The following is an 18,170-nucleotide window of genomic DNA, read 5'->3' on the forward strand; positions in this document are numbered from 1 at the left end:
GGCCAGTGTGTTACACTCTTGTAGAGATCATGTTTCACTTAAACAGACGCTTTTAAGTTTTGTGTTACTAATGTGGGATTTGTAATTGCTTCTCTTTGACCTCTCAGATTACAGATGGTAACTGCTTTCTTTAAGAGGAAATGCCCATCTGTCTGTATTACAAAACAAACACATGCCAGGCTTTCCAGTTTAAATGACTATGCTTTAAAATTTGTCATAAACTACTCTGTTCTACCTCCAACATGTATCCTCAAATAGATACATCAACTGTGATGCTAGCTATGCTACATCGAATATAATGGGCTATAAATGTTCAAAATATACATGAAAAACCTTAGGTGTAACTTAACAATAAGTAGGGATTGACTAGAGACCTGGCAAATTGGAAATGAAGAGATTGCCTGTAGCTTAGAAAATGACATACCACGTTAACAACCATAGGGATTCCGGAGTCACATTGCTGAGGGTTGAATCACAACACCCATCTAATGGGGTTATTTTGAGGATAAGATATGTAATATATTCAATAAAATAAGCATTTAAAAGACTGCTTAGCCCATATAAGCACTCAATAAAAGTTATTCTATTCTTGTACTATAACTCTTATGGACTTGCCTATGATAATATTTTAGCTTTTTCTACCTAGAAAATATGTTTATTACATCTATACATGTTAAGAGCTATTGGTAAGGAGACTTCTGGTTAAATGTAGTGCATTGAACACACTGTTTTCTCCACTTACTCTAGATACCTCATTAAAATGACAGTGAAGCAGGGACACCTTGGCTGGCTCAGTCAGTAGAACATGCAACTCTTGAACTCAGGTTGTAAGTTTGAGCCCCATGTTGGTTGTAGAGATTACTTAAAAATAAAATCTTTTAAAAATAAAAAATAACTAAAATGAGGGGCATCTGGGTGGCTCCATCAGTCTCAGGTCTTGATCTTATGGTTGTGAGTCTGAGCCCCATATTGGGCTCCATGCCCAGCAAACCCAGTATGGAGCCCACTAAAGAATCATAATCATAAAATAAAATGAAATGACAGTGAAGCAATAAAAAAAAAGTATAAACCCATAAAATGAAGCCTAGGAAAAGATCCGTGTTGAAGAAGGATGTCAACAAACCTTAGGAACATGAAAAACAGATGGATGAGTGATAACTGACTTACCAAAACTGAGAAAATTAATACCTAAGCCTTTGGGAGGGGGTAGAGACAGCCAAAGTGAACCCATTCACATCACAGACTCTGATGTGTGAAGGCTCTGAAACTAGAGCTGCCATGACTCTGAAAGCAGAAGTAAAATGGACTGAAAACCAGAATTCATTACGAAAGTTGTATGAAGAACAATGGGACCCTTCCTTCCCTGGAATCCCTATCCCATTCCATGCTGCCTTACCTTAGTAGAAGATAAGATGTTTATTTTCTGAAGAGGTTGAGTCAGAGCTCCTCTGGACACCAGGCAAAGCTGAGGACAGGAGTGACTCACTCCACAGAAAAGCAGAATTAAATGAAGTTGTATATATTGAATCACAAGATATCCCACCTGCTTTATTCCCAAATTCAGGTTCTAGATATTTGAAGAAACCTCACATGAAAGATCCTCAAATGAACTAACAGAAAAAAGAGAGAGGAGAGAGAGGGAGATGTGAGGAAGGAAGGAAGGAAGGAAGGAAGGAAGGAAGGAAGGAAGGGAGGGAGAAAAAAAGAAGAAATAGAGCTAATGCAGCAAACAGAAAAAGATGTCAAAATGGAAAAAATCTCAAAAATTCTAACTCACATGCTCAGGTAGCTGGAGCTGGAGGTGAGGTACTGGAGGAGGTACCTCACCAAGATCGGTATAAACCAAGACACAGAAACACACAGGACCTGATAAGCAGGAGTTCTAACAAAAGAATAAAACAGAGAATTCCTGAGATAAAGAGGACACCTGTGTAGCAGCCTGGAGAGCAACCAGTCCATTCCAACAAAGGAGGGTGGAGGGCTCCAGAAGGGATGTCACTAAGAAAACACAAAAACAAAAACGCAGAAACTGATCAATTACCTAATGTGTTCAAACCTTATAAACAAAACCTCAAAGTTCCAGTGGAACATACAGAGATGAAATGGTGACGAGTATATAGAAGAGTAAGCAACCCCAGAAAAAGAAGATTATAAACCCCAGGGGAAACAAAAAGATTTGTGATTGGCTGTGTGATGGTTTAAGAATATCTGATGTTACCTCCCTGGAGGAGAATTATACTTCCCTGTCCCATCATGAATTGCGGTGGCCAGGGAAATAGTGGCACAAGTGAGTATGTCACTTCCAGCCAGAAGCTTCAAGAGCCACGTCTCTGCCCTTGCCATAAGACAGGCACTGTTCAGAGGCTGCCTCTGGCCATCTAAGTCCTGAGTGAAGACACCATGGCACAGAACTCCAATTGACCTGCCATCAGATAGAAAGTATAAATTTAGAAGTCAACCATTATTGTTGTAGGCCACTGAGGTTTTGGTATTTATGAGTTTGTTAATGTAGCATGATTAACCTCTCCTGGCACAACACACAGCCCTGTGGACAACATCTAGTAGACATTAAAATATATACAATAAATACTGAATGATATGATGGAAACATATTGGGCAATTAGTAAATGGCACAGTGTCTAAAACTGAAAAACTAAGATGTGGCAGTAGAAATAAGACCTTTAGAAATGTGGAGTTAAGTAGCAGAACAACTTTTCTTTGAGAAGCAGGCATCAGAGTGACAATAGAGCAGGGATTCTGTTTATCATTATGAGCTTTGTAATCATTTGGCTTTTAAACCATATACATTGTCACTTTGAAAAAAATAAAAATTACATTTATTTTTTTAAATTAGTAGCAAGTGAAAGGATGGGGGAAGCTGTATTATTGTTTTTGATTCAGCCAGTTTAATAGACTGACCATTAATCATCCCACAGTAATACTAAGATTGTAAGTAGAACCTAATCTTTGATTAATATTTTAAAAATACCTTGTTTCAAGAATATCAAATAAATCAAAGCATTAGAAGCTAAAGTTTGTTCATGTCTTTTGCCCATTTCATGATTTGTTTGTTTCTTTGCTGTTGAGTTTAATAAGCTCTTTATAGATCTTGGAAACTAGCCCTTTATCTGATACGTCATTTGCAAATATCTTCTCCCATTCTGTAGGTTGTATTTTAGTTTTGTTGACTGTATCCTTTGCTGTGCAAAAGCTTCTTATCTTGATGAAGTCCCAGTAGTTCATTATTTCTTTTGTTTCTTTTGCCTTCGTGGATGTATCTTGCAAGAAGTTACTGTGGCCGAGCTCAAAAAGGGTGTTGCCTGTGTTCTCCTCTAGGATTTTGATGGAATCTTGTCTCACATTTAGATCTTTCATCTATTTTGAGTTTATCTTTGTGTATGGTGAAAGAGAGTGGTCTAGTTTCATTCTTCTGCATGTGGATGTCCAATATTCCCAGCACCATTCACAGACGAAAACATAGACATGGCCAACAAGCACATGAGAAAATGCTCTGCATCGCTTGCCATCAGGGAAATACAAATCAAAACCACAATGAGATACCACCTCACACCAATGAGAATGGGGAAAATTAACAAGGCAGGAAACCACAAATGTTGGAGAGGATGCGGAGAAAAGGGAAACCCCTTACACTGTTGGTGGGAATGTGAACTGATGCAGCCACTCTGGAAAACTGTGTGGAGGTTCCTCAAAGAGTTAAAAATAGACCTGCCCTACGACCCAGCAATTGCACTTTGGATTTACCCCAAAGATACAGATGCAATGAAACGCCAGGACACCTGCACCCCGATGTTTCTAGCAGCAATGTCCACAATAGCCAAACTGTGGAAGGAGCCTCGGTGTCCATCGAAAGATGAATGGATAAAGAAGATGTGGTTTATGTATACAATGGAATATTACTCAGCCATTCAAAATGACAAATACCCACCATTTGCTTCGATGTGAATGGAACTGGAGGGTATTATGCTGAGTGAAATAAGTCAATCAGAGAAGGACAAACATTATATGGTCTCATTCATTTGGGGAATATAAATAATAGTGAAAGGGAATAGAGGGGAAGGGAGAAGAAATGGGTAGGAAATATCAGAAAGGGAGACAGAACATGGAAGACTCCTAACTCTGGGAAACGAACTAGGAGTGGTGGAGGGGAGGAGGGCGGGGGGTGGGGATGAGGGGGTGGCGGGCACTGAAGAGGGCACTTGACGGGATGAGCACTGGGTATTATGCTGTATGTTGGCAAATTGAACTTCAATAAAAAATAAATAAATAAAAAATGCCCACCTGTTGTTGAATTGTGTATACTTTCTTTTGTGAAGTGTTGCTTTATCCTTTTGCTCATTAGAGGGGGCATTTATATACATTATAAATAATTATATATATCTTAATATTATAATAATATATTACTATATATATTTAAAATAAAAGAAGCTAAAGTTTTTCATTCTACCGTCACACTGTCCGCTGCAAAATAGAAATGTTAATGCTGCTTTCCTAGTATTTTGACTCAGCTACTCCCCTTGCCCTTACTGTGATGTTATTTATAGTGTACTATTTATATGAAGTCAAATTCACTAAGTTGAATTTGAAAAATGACCTACATGTATATGGAATTATGTTGTGTAAAACTATTTTAAACTTTCAAAATGATTATTTTTTAAAATACCCTCTTAGAGTAGACAATTTTTCCCTCAGATGCCTTGCAGTGATTAAATTGATGTTATGTATAGTTACAGATATGCATATATATATATTCTGCATATATTTATAAGGTTCAGATATGGATCCTATATTCATGATTCACCTATAAATTATTAGTAAACAATTAGTTCTACTTAATGGGTTTATAACTTTCTTCTGGTATTTTATACACCATTTGTCTAAGTCTAAAGGATCTGGAGCAGCAAAAGTAAAACAGTCCAATTGCCATATAAATTGAACAGAACAAATGCAGCAGGATTTCCATAGCCTTTGGACTCTTTACTGTGGCCTCTTTGTGATCTGAACTCTTTCCTATCCTCATTCTCAGTTGTCCCCTATACTCAGCACAAATTCAGTCTATCAACAGATAATTATTTGGGGTCTCCAGTGTACTAGCATGTAGTTCCCCGAGTATATGATGTTGTCTCTTACTTCTTAGCCTTTGGAATTTAGCCAAAGGAATTTAGCCAAAGGAATTTCCTGATCTAAAATGCTATTTCTTCCATTCTTATACCTGCCAAAAGCCAACCTCCTGTCCATTAAGACACAAGGGACACCTTCTTAGGAAAGCCTTCCCTTAACCCTGAAAGTTAAAAGCCCTTTCTCCATACTCCCATAGTACCCTCTATATTTTTACCAGAGCTATTATATTCTCCTTTCTATTGTGAGCCCCATTAAAGCAAGAACTTGGCCTGTTTTACCCACTGTTATGTCACTACAGTGCCAGGCTCATTATATACATTCAAATGGGCAAAATGTTATTGTCTGTCTTTCCTCAATGGGCCATATGCTTCTTGATGGATGTCTGTGGTTTATTCACCTTTATTTCCTTTGTTTCCTAACACTTAGCACTCAGCATAAGACCTAGCTCACAAGAATTTGCTGAATAAATTAGCTCTCTATGCATTATCATTAATCCTTAAAATATATGCATTGAGGAATATATAGAAAGTACCCTCATGATACAGAGAGACCAGATGCTGAGGATTATTCCATTTGTGTTTTACTTAAATAGGAAAAGTACATGCAAAAGACCAAAGACTAGAGACCACAAATGCCAAATTATCCAGCTGTGCTCTATGATCTTACCATCCTGACCTAGATAAGAAAAACAAATAATTCTGAAAGGAATAATCTTAAAATAACCAGTTAAAAATTTATCAACAACAGCAATAAGTTGAGATTTCTCCTCTTTTAGTCAATTTGTATGGGTAAACACTACCCTCATTCCTTGATTTGTGGTATGGTGCATTTCTAACCCAATTGACTATCAGTCAAAACAAATTATGATCAATGTACAAAAAGCAGTTGTATTTCTATACAGTGGCAATGAACAACCTAAAAATGAAACTAAGAAAACAAGTCCACATATGATAGCATCAAAAGGAATAAAATATTAAGGATCAAATTTAACCAAAGAAACATACGACTTACACACTGAAAACTAGAAAGCATAGTTGAAAAAAGTTAAACAAGATCTAAAGAAATAGAAAGACAGCCCATGTTCATGGATTGGAAGACATAATATTGTTAAGATGGCAGTACTCCCCAAATGGAGCTACAGGTTCAATGCAATTCCTATCTAAATTCCAACAGCCTTTTTTTTCTCTTTCCAGAAATGCATAAGTTGTTCTTAAAATTCATATGGAAACTCAAGGGACCCCCAAATAGCAAGACACATTGAAAGAGAACAAAGCTGGTAGTTGACACTTCCCAACTTCAAAATTTATTACAAAACTATAGTAATCAAGGCAGTATGGAATTGGCATAAGGAAAGGCGTAAGCCAATGGAAAAGAATCAAGAGTCCAAAAACAAACCCAAATATCTGTGATCAGTTAGTTTTCAACAAAAGTGCCAAGACAACTCAATAAGCAAAGAATAGTTTTTTTCAATAAATGGTTCTGGGACAACTGGGTATCCATGTGAAAAAGAATAAAGTTGGATCCCAACCTCACATCATACACAAAAATTAATTCAAAATATACCCAAGTCATATATATAAGAGCTAAAAACTATAAAACTCTTAGAAGAAAATATATGTATCAATCTGCATGATCTCGGATTAGGCAATGGTTTCTTACATATGACAACTAAAGCACAACAAACCAAAGGGAAAAAATAAATTGATTTCATCAAAAGTAAAAAACTTTGTAATGCAAACGCCACCATCAACAAAGTGAAGACAACTCACAGAATGGGAGAAAATATTTGCAAATCATATATCTGATAAGAGACTTCTATCTAGAATATATAAAGAACTCTTACAACTCAACACTGAAAAGATTATTTAAAATGGACAAAGGATTTGAATGGACATTTCTCCAAAGAAGATGCAAAGATGGCTAATAAACATGAAAAAATACTCAATGTCATTAGTCATTAAGGAAATGTGACTTAAAACTGCAATGAGATATTATCTCATATCCATTAGGATGGCTATAATAAAAAAAAGACAATAATAAATGTTGATGAGCTGACCCTCATACACTGCTCATGGGAATGTAAAATGATATAGCTGCTGATAAACAGTTTGGCAGTTTACCCAAAAGTTAAACAATTACCATGTGACCTTGAAATTCCACTTAGGCATATACCCAAGAGGATTGAAAATATTCACACAAAAACTTACATACAGATGTCCATAATGGCCAAAGAATGGAAATAACCCAAATGTCCATCAATTCATGAATGGATACACAAAGTGTGGTATATCCATACAATGGATTGTTATTCAGCCATAAAAAGGAATGAAACAGTTACATACTGCATTAGTGAATCTTGAAAACATTATCCGAAGAAGGGAAACACTAAATGATACATACTGTATAATATCATTGATAGGAAAAGTCAAGAATAGGCAATTCCAAAGAGACACAGTAAATAGTAGTTGTCAGGGGATGAGGGAAAAGGGAAGTTGGGACTGACTGCTAATAGGGACATATCTGCTTTCGGGGGGTGGGGGAGATGAAAATGTTCTGGAATTAGTATGATTGCATAACATAATAGCTATACTAAAAACTATTGAATTGTACACTTTAAGATGGTAGGTTTTATGTAAATTATATCTCATTTTTAAAGTGAAATCTGATCCTAAACTTGGAAAAAAGTCATAAGCAATTGTGATCAAAGCAGTATATCTAGGGGTGTCTAGGTGGTTCAGGCAGGTGGGCACCTGACCCTTGGTTTCGGCTCAGGTCATGATCTCAGGGTCCTGGGATTCAGCCCCTCGTCAGGTGCCACACTCAGCATGGAGTTGGCTTGTTCCTCTTCCTCCCCCTGCTTGCACTCTCTCAAATAAATAAATAAATAAATAAATAAATAAATAAATAAAAATATGTATTTTAAAAAAGCAGTAGAGGGGGACCTGGGTGGCTCAGTATGTTAAGTGTTTACCTTCGGCTCAGGTCATGATTCTAAGTCCTGGGATCAAGCCCCACACCAGGCTCCCAGCTCAGCAGAGAGTCTACTTTTCCATCTTCCTCTACCTCTCTTTCTCAAATGAATAAATAAAAAAATCTTTCAAAAAATTAAATATTTAGAAAGCAGTAGATCCAGAGCAGTTTTCAGTTTATAGGATAAAATGGCCTAGCAAAATTAATCAGTGCTCTTGTCCTCTCATAAAAACTGGTTGGACGTTATTTGTGTTAAGACACAGTTTATGACACTTGCCCCTTTTGAGCATGCATATCTTAGGTCAATTGAAAAGCAATTTTTAAGTCTGTGAGTTTACAGCCTAGTTTTGACAGCTTTATGTATGTGCCTTGCTCAGAAACATATTTCCATCTAAAAAATTCTCCTTGATTCTCTATTCCTTTGCCCTGCTTTATTTTCTCCATAGTACTTATCATTGGAGTATAAGTTCTTTACTTATAAAAAAAGACATGGCTTTTTTTTTTTTTTTAAAGGTTTTATCTGAGACAGATAGAGCAAGCGCAAGCATGAGCAGGGGTAGGAGCAGAGAGAGATGGAGAAGCAGAGCTGGGAGCCCACCACAGGGCTGGAACCAAGGGCCCAGTGAGCCAATGGCAGATGCATAACTGACTGAGCCACCCAGGCACTCCATGATAGGGCTTTTAGTTCTCAGCTTTATCCTCAGTAATAAAAGGTTAATAGAAAACACTAAGGAAGAAGTCTTTATTTCTAAAATAAATATCTATAGAAATTTTCATTGTGATGTATATAGATACCCTTTTTGTTATGTTTTAAGAATACAGGTTCCTTCAGTTACCAGTTCACTCTTTGGAAGAGGCACAGATTCTGTCCTACATAAGAACCAAGTCCCAAGGCACTGACCCTGGCTCTGAAGGGTGTTTTGGTTTATGTGGCCTGTTCAAGTAAACTTACATAATCAGGTCCTTTCATCTAGTTTCTCTTTTTGGGGAAAAACTTTGTCATAAATCTCACTGAGAAGACCTCAGTACCACTGAAGGTAACTCTTCCAGGAAAAGTATACATTCTTTGTCTCTGATTTATTTGTTCACAATCCACTAGAATACTTCTGATTGTAAGTTCCATTACTCTTGAAGTCTTGGCCTGTTCTTTGATTACTTGGCTGTGCAAGTCATGATGCCCTGAACCAAACAGGGACAAAATACTCCGTAATATCAACAGATGCTTGCAAACTGAGGGGAATGAGCTTCCTTCAAAATGATTATAAAGGAAAGACCACCATGGTAATGTCAGATTTAATTCTAACATGCTTCTTGTATATGATAGCTAAGAGTATCAAATGCCAAAGAATGAATGACTTTGCTGTTAAACTATTTTAGTTTCTTTTTTTTAATGGATCAGTTGTTTAATTAGGTTCTTTGTAAGAAATTTAGAACACCAATTTGTGAGGGTAAACTCCATTTGTGAGAGAAAACAGAGCGGAGGTAGCCCTGAAGCTGAGGAAAAGCTTTGATTTTTGGCAGAATTTGCGAATCCACAGCTTTCTGATCAACCTTGTGCTGCTCTGTAATCTTTTATTCCTCCTTCTCTGTGTCAAAGATCTCCCCTTCCTGGTGTCTGCGTTTACACAGCTTCTTCTTCTTGAAATAAGCGTTAGTGAGATGTTTGGAGATTTTCACACTGTTGATAACAAATTTGGTGGAAGTGGCAATGACAAATTTCTGGTGTGTTCGATCTACGCAGAGGAACTCGGTTGAGGGCCAGAGGTCCAGTCACAAGTAGCAAGCCACTGCTCAGTTGCTTCAGGAAAACTACCTTCTTGCCTCTGTGACACCCAGTGAGGGTGATCAAAATGGTCCCAGGAGTGATGCTAGCTCGCAACTTTCTCACATGCTGACTGAAAGGTTTTTTGCCATGGCTCAACAGCTTTCAAGGCACATCTTCAGTAGGATAACACCTAGGCATTTTGGGAAGTTTAGCCACTCAGGTACCACCATTCTTGTCACCACCAACTGGTTTTGTAACAGTAGCAAGAACCTTCTCCTTCTTTTTCTTTTCAACCCTGGATATAGCTGTCGAATACTTCCTCTTGTACATGGCTTTTCTTAATACATAGCCGATCGGGAATGTCTGCCAATTCCTCTGACTAGGACAGGGTTTCGGCTGCAGTGGGGCTTCCCATTCTTTGGTGTTTTAGCCTTGAGGTTACCCTTCTTTGCCTTGCCACCAGCATCAGCCTTCTTGGCTTCAGGTTTCTTCTTAATATCCAGCTTCTTGGCTTTTTCGCCCACCATCTTGCAAGATGGGAAAGAGTATTTTACAGTTTCTTTGAAGGGAAAAAATTGAGTTTAAAACATCTTTGTGACTACCAAATGGAAACCATTCTCAGTTTTAAGAAGTTTTCTACCAGAATTTATCAAGAACTCACAAATGTATTTGTTACTAAAAAGTGAGGAACAAATAGGCAAAAACTGGTGGTTAAAAACCCAGTAAACACACTCTTTAATTCATAACTCAAATAGTCATGAAGCACTTCTTATGCCTATAAAATACTCAGCCAAGTCTTTATTTTCTTAGGAGTACAGATTTCACATGAAACTTTTCCAGAGAATACTATTATTTCCACTGTTGCTAACAAATATAACTAAAACTCAGAATTTGTTTAAAAATGTTTTAGGATATATGTATGAAATAAGCAACCACATTTGTGCTAAAACATTATCCCATTTTGACAGCCAACTCTATGGAAAAGCTACTTATAATTCCATCATAAACATATATGTTTTAGTTTTCAAAGTGCTTTCACGTATTTATTTGATAAAGTAACAGATTATTTGCCTTATAGAAAAATTAGCAATTTCCCTCCCAATTAAATGATTACTTTGAGTTTCATTTGAAAGATAAGATTTTTATTTAAAATGCGAGGGAGTGGGGGCACCTGGGTGGCTGAGTTGATTAAACATCCAACTTTTGATCTGAACCCAGGTCTTGATCTCAGGGTCATGAGTTTAAGCCCTGCCACGCCCAGTGTGGAACCTACTTTAAAAAGGTAGGAGAGGAGCACCTGGACAGCCCAGTCAGTTAAGCATCTGACTCTTGATCTTGGCTCAGGTCATGATCTCAGGGTGGTAAGATTGATCTTGGCTCAGGTCATGATCTCAGGGTGGTGAGATTGAGCCCTCCCAGCTCTGGGCTGTGTGTGGAGCCTGCTTAAGATTCTCTCTCCCTCTCCCTTCCCCAAATTAAAAAAAAAAAAAAAAAAGTCCTATAAAATGCAGTAGAGTGATTCATAAATTGTTTTTTTGTTTAAGGAACAGGCTGGTGTTTCAGAAAAACATCATTATTTAATGTACTCCCATTAAAATTATAACCTGGGACATTCTGGTCATGTTGTGGTCATGTTTTACAGCTGGTGACATCTGATGCTAGCTGGGAAAATGTCCAGTGAAACTGAGAGGCTTAGTTCCATTCCAAGCTTCAACTGGAACAATTCAGATGCTGCCCAACCCCCAGGTGATGGGCATTTCAAAAGGAAATTGGCCTCTCGGTATACAAATATGTCGCCCTGTTCCTGTTTTTCCCATCTAGGAAAAAAATCATGCTAGAAAAGTAAAAACAAAACTTTGACCATTTTAATACTTACGAATTATTAAATAAGCCAAATTTCAGATTAATTCCTTATTCCTTTTTATGGTAGACAGTTAAATGCCACCGCAGGCCACAAACAAAAATGAATAACATCAATTCAGCCTCTCAGGCAGGCCAATAGCTGCTGGTTTAATCATGAATAGGAGTCTTTTATCCAGAGGTTTTTCAGTAAAAAAATTTGGGGATATTTTAGCAGAGAGAAAAATTAAGCAAAATGGTTATGTATTGCATAAATCCTGGCAATTTTGCCTACAGTGTTTGTTTTGGCATATTATTCATGGCTCTTCGATGGTAAAATCACTTATCTTTTCTTTGGTTTATGTCTTGGTTGTTGGAATTTATCCAAAACTGTTTCTTCTAATTCTCTATTGAATCATCCCACAATTTCCATTCAAATTCTATCTAGGGTGGCTTCTTTTCATATAATCCTGAATTTTAGCAATCATAGGAAAAGGACCCAGTATAACAACTAGAATGTATATTTTTAAATGGCAAATTCAATAGTAATGGGGAGCATTCTTCAGGATTTATAGATATCCACAGATTGAACTTAATTTTAATGTTGTTGCCAGGAAATAAAATATATTCTCTCACAATATTTTTGAAAATTCTTTGCTGGTCTGTAGAATGCTTTAAAATAAACCTTTTTATCTTTTGTTCTTATCAGAACTACTTGAATCCTGGAACACTGTGGGGAACGAGGGGTAAGTAAGTCATAATTGTCATATAATTTGTTTTTGGTAATTGGAGAGGAGAAGGTGGAGACCAAGGAGTGGTTCTCTTAAAAGACCTGTCAGATCAAATAAATTCTAGCAGTATTTAGCACTTTGGACTTGAAAAATTATAACTCCCTTTGTATATACTGTAATAAACTTGAAAACACATTAATATACATTATTTTAAAATATATTTTTGTGCTACTTTAATTATACAAGTATTAACTAAAAAATGGAGTTTTAAATTTCCAACAATCATTAAGTGTGAATTTCTTTTTAATGTTTAAATTGTTTTCTACTCTTCTGTGTGAATGATCTAGTTCCTTGGCCATATAAGGATCTTGCTCATTTTAATTGTCTATGAGATTGGTTTTTTTTTTCTTTTAAAATACTGTAGAGATAACTCAGCAGAAGTGTGTGTAATAATTTACCAGTAGAACCTAATAGTCTAAGTCAATACATTTAGGTTTAATCATATTGCACTGCTAGTATCTCACATACTATCTATCCTCTTGATTCACTGTGGAAATTCCTAGGGAAAAACAATATTAAAAGGGACAAAAAACTATGGAAAATATCAAAACTTAATAACATCAAGTTTTTCTGAGCTTTTTAATAATTTCTCTTGTTCTAATTACCTCCATGTTGGGGTATTACTGGAGTCTATAAAAATCAAACACCATTCTAGTAGTTGGTACCATGTATGTATATACACTGCATTCCAGAAGCAAGGAATGGAAGCTGTCATTCCTGGTGCGGGCGATAAAGGGATGCATTATTAGTAGGGGATTTAAAACATCAAAACTTATGAAAAGTCAGTTTGCTTTTTACTGTCAGCATTAAGGTAAACAACGAGTGACAAAATATTCCTCCCCATTGGGCAAATGTCCTACCACACTTTGAAACATGACTCCCATACGAGCTAAAAAACATTACAAATCCAATGCATTTGAGCTGATTATTATGGAAGGATTTCATTTCCACCTTCTTTTTCAATTTTTGAAAATAGAAATCTAGAGGGCGCCTGGGTGGCTCAGTCGATTTGGCGTCTACCAGGGTCCTGAAATCCAGCCCTGCACTGGGCTCTCTGCTCCTCAGGGAGCCTGCTTCTCCCTCTCCCTCTATTGTTCCCCCTTCCTTGTGCCCTCTTGCTCTCTCTGTTAGATAAATAAAATATTTAAATATAGAAGAATGTGTTAGTACTAATGAAGGCAACCCGAGGCCAGTTATAAATTGAAATGTAAAATATACATAATTAGTATTTTTTAATATTCCAGTGAAGTTGAAAGAATAGTGGACAAGTGGACACTGAACTTTCAGATACTGGAAGATACTGCCATGTTTTAAATAGTAACAGATATGTGCCTAAGGAAATAACTGAAAGCAAAACATGTCATTCTGGCATTTGGCAAAACTTATGCAGACAACAGAATCAAACTCCTACTAAGGATCTGACTCCCTCGCAATTCACTCTAAGATTTAGTATAAAACCTTTATTAACTTCTTTCATACAAGACACCAATTCTTAAATGAGCACTTATGTTATTGACCTGAAAAAAAAAAACATTATCAGAAGAAAACGAACATTAAAGCACAAAAATCACCTTCACTGATATTCTTGCCACCCAAAGTTTCTGTACTTACCTAATTCTCCAGTTCAGTTAGCTTTAACACTCTGGAGTTAGAGAAGGTACTAGCACTTTACAGAAGCAAGTATATCCCCTTCCAAATGCTCCATTTTAAGTGGGGGAAAACCCCATAATGAACAACAACAACAAAAAGAAAACCACAATCATATTTTATATGTGTAAAAAAGGGGGCAGCCCTGGTGGCTCAGCGGTTTAGCGCTGCCTTAAGCCCAGGGCCTGATCCTGGAGACCCAGAATCGAGTCCCACATCGGGCTCCCTGCATGGAGCCTGCTTCTCCCTCTGCCTGTGTCTCTGCCTCTCTCTCTCTCTCTCTCTCATGAATAAATAAAAAATAAAATCTTTAAAAGAAAATGTGTAAAAAAGGCAAACACAATGACAAAATGATTAGACTAAGGAAAGCATGTGAAACAAAGTAAAATTTATTACTAGTATATGTAAAAAAAAAAATTTACTTGCCTTGGGGGAGGCCCCTTAATTTTTCTTTCCTTTGTGAGAGCACTAAACTGGAATGACAAGAGGTTCACTTCCAGAATGTATTTATTATTCAGGACATTATTTATGTGTGTGTGTGTGTGTGTGTGTGTGTGTGTGTGTGTGTGTACGTGGAATCTACTGTAGCATCTAAAGGATATATGTTTAACCCAAAGGAAGAAAAAAATTGTACCTTTCTTATTTAGAAGTCAGTTCACATTTGCATTATCAAATCTAATCACTGTTGATTTGACATAAATTTTCTTGTTTTGTGAGTTGGCTTTTAGAAAATGTATTTCCACAGGTAAAACAAGTATGTGTCAATTTCTTAGGCAAGCAAGATTCTAGGGTTAGAATATATTCTTATGTGAATAGTTTCTAAATTACTTAATCTTATAAGGAATTTACAGTTAGGACCTTCATTAATAAATATATCATTGTTGTGCTCTGTGAAGGCCTTAGTGGCCTTTGCCACTCTATATAGTATACACGCACACACACATTACATATGATATATATCATAATGATATGTATATATATCCACATATACATATGATACATATCATCATGATATATATTATCTCATACAAACTAAAGGCAAAAAAGAAGCTAGTTTAAAACCAGAATCTGACTTGTAATAGTCTCTCCCAAAAATATATTTTCTGAATTAGTTTGTAAATTTCTAGTCTAAAGCAGTTTCTCAGTGGGCCAATGCTGTACATTGTGGTTCAGTTCCCAGGTAAGCCCATGGCACAGTCTATTTAACCCACAATTTATATGAATTTCAGTACCATGCTTAAGAGATACAGAGGCTGTTCACCTATTTAGAAGTTTGTTTTGGTTTGGTTTTCTTCTCCTCTAGGAAGTGGTTTTTAGCAATGGAAACAAGGAACCCTACTCCCTCAGGCCTAGAAACCAGAAAAGAAAGCCCTAAGTATTTGAGCACAGAGTGACAGATGGGTAGGGTCAGTAACAACAAAGAAAGAGGATACAAGAAAAATATTAGTAGCCGCAGCACTGAAGAAAAACTGGACTTGGAAAGGAAGCAGGTGACTCAAATTGTATATGTGCTGCCAAAGCGAGCACAAGGGTGACTCAAATTGAATAGATATCCACATGTCAGGGTGGTTTTACCACCGCCCCACCCTTACAGTAAGTAGTTTAAGAAACAACTCTATTTTACAAGTGAAAATTTGGAAAAGTAACTAGAATAACAACACAAGTAACAAAAAAGTAACAAAATACCTCTGGTCATTATAATGGGATGTTTTCTGTGATAAAAAAGTATGATGAAAAAGTACAAACTATTTATTGGGCAAATCAGTGTTTTAGCTCTTAATCCCAAACTGAAGTTTATATTATACAATACGATTTAGACTAAAAAATCTCGAAGAAAAATTTCATTTACATATTTACAGCTCCAATGCAGTCTGGCCTGCCTGTGGTGCTAACCCGAGTAAGCAGGCTGTAGAGAAAAATCTCCGATTAGGCCCATTAGATTATTAGCTAAAGAGCCTCTGGCGAAGGCTTCAAGCTTTACAGGCATACTCCATGTGAAAGAGAAAAGAAATGCTAGAATGCTTTACAGCTACTCTATCATTATTTCCCTGTGGCATGGAACTGCATTCTTTTCCCCAAATCTAGTAGCCTAGTGAGAGAGAGATGTTGAATAGACAGGGTAGGAGTGAGATGAAAACTTACATTTCATAATATTAGCAAACCAACAATAATGATATTCTAAAAACAATCCCAGAAGAAGAGAAGAATACCATGTTTAAAAAGTCACAACTGATCACTCAAGCTCTGTGGACTCTGAGGACCATAAATTAACTTCAAACCATAAACTTTGTCAGTTGTCTTAAACCCACAGACTGCTTTTTTGGCACAGATTTTCAGCTGTGCCAAAAGATATGCATGCAGCAGGTGACTCCCCCTCTCATACAAGCAATATTTAACCGAGTCTCTTCAAAATAACAAATATATTTGAGAATGACAATAATATAAGCTTATGAGATAGAATTAATGTATTCTAACATACTTTTATACTACATAGCAATACACATTTGATGGATAGTTTACTATTCTACTCTTTTTTTTGTTCTCTATATATGCCTGGATTTTAACAGTGGAAATATTTAAATGCTCCATTACTTAATAGTGTTAGAAAACAGGTTCATTTAGTTATTGTAGAAAAATCTTCAAATAATTTAAACTCCCCAAATATACCAAAGAAGATATACACATCTCTAGTATACAAAAGGATTCCTTCCTCCCTTCCTTCCTTTATTCTGAAGGAAGAGCTAGTGAGCACATGCCTTAATTTCTAACAGGTCAGACAAAAGAATCTTATGCCTCTACTAAACTAAAAGTTCTATTATTAAAGGCCTAAGTTTTTAAGTCACTCGGTTTCCTAGCTACTTCAATGGAATCAGCAGTCATAGATCCAACCCCAACTCCAAGACTAGAACGCCGTAATGATAGTTCCAAGGCAGAAATCTGACGTAACTCTTTACGACACAACTTTACAGACGTGACACCATGAAGCTGTCCCACATTTCCCACTGGCTGAATGTGGGGTGATGATTCACTGTGAGATTTTGTAAAATGATTTTCATCTATTTCTATTTTATCCTCACTGTTCAATAAATGCCCACTAGTGGGTGCTAAAGAACCACAGATCGGAGGTAATTCTGGGTCATCTTCCCAGAGCTTCTGAGGATTGGACTGTATTCTTAAACTGTTTGCTGAACAGTCTAATTCTCTTTCTCTTCCACTTAATTTCATAGTTTCAGTTCTGGATGCCCATTTTAATTCTTCTGGAACCATGCCTCCTTCTTCAGCATTCAGGACTCCATCCCCAGCATCATGCTCTAAAAATAATACAGAAAGCAAGAAAATAAATTAGAGATTTTCTCAAAAGCATATATTTTAAGTGTGATATCCCAATATAGCTATATCATCATTCAATGTCAATGATGTTTTTCAGATTTTTTGTTGTTGTTGTTAAGTGACTTCTTTTAGACAATAGAAGTTTCACTTAAAGGCATTTTTGCCTGTAAAAAACTGAGAACTTCTAATTCAAGCACAAAGTTAAGAAAATAGTCATCTAGTGATTTGTTTTTCCCTGGAAACAGGAGTCCTTTGGGCTTCTCTGGTGTCCTTCTACACCTGCCTTCCACTGGACTTGCCACTGGTGAATCAAAGTCCACACTGTGGCTAAGTGAAGCCAGAACTGCAGAATACTGGCTCCATGTCCAGGGAATCTTTGGGGACATGGCATCATGTATGTGAAAATCTAGTCTTGGTCAGAACTCCCAGCATGATGGTGGTAAGGTTCTGCTCTCTGAAGGTGCTCTGGGGATTCACCATCAAAATGGAGAGGACAGTGCACTCCCTCGGTGGGATACCCTGCTGGAATGAGTGACAGTAGTGAGTGAAGAGCTCAACGCTTAAGGTCCTCAAATCATAGAATTATCTAATATCAGAGACAAAAATTTACTTAAGACAAGTCCATATAGGCCCAAGACCTAATATGATGAAAAATGCCAACTTCAACATACACTGACATGTGATTAATA

At 36.8% G+C, this 18,170-nt stretch overlaps 1 protein-coding gene and 1 pseudogene across 2 annotated transcripts in view; both read right to left on the bottom strand.

The window, feature by feature from the left end:
• Nucleotides 1–9,504: 9,504 nt before the first annotated feature.
• Nucleotides 9,505–10,416, bottom strand: LOC112911626 (large ribosomal subunit protein eL6 pseudogene; annotated as a pseudogene).
• Nucleotides 10,417–13,944: 3,528 nt separating this feature from the next.
• KIF27 (kinesin family member 27) overlaps nucleotides 13,945–18,170 on the bottom strand; it is an 85,468-nt gene continuing 81,242 nt past the window's right edge. For both annotated transcript variants that reach the window (XM_072763055.1, XM_072763064.1), the window contains one exon: nucleotides 13,945–17,462. In XM_072763055.1, coding sequence (XP_072619156.1) covers nucleotides 16,978–17,462 — 485 coding nt within the window. In that variant the 3' untranslated portion in view covers nucleotides 13,945–16,977. The remainder of the gene's footprint in view (nucleotides 17,463–18,170) is intronic.

This window comes from Vulpes vulpes, chromosome 1 (genome assembly GCF_048418805.1).
Source record: "Vulpes vulpes isolate BD-2025 chromosome 1, VulVul3, whole genome shotgun sequence".
Taxonomy (NCBI): Eukaryota; Metazoa; Chordata; class Mammalia; order Carnivora; family Canidae; genus Vulpes; species Vulpes vulpes.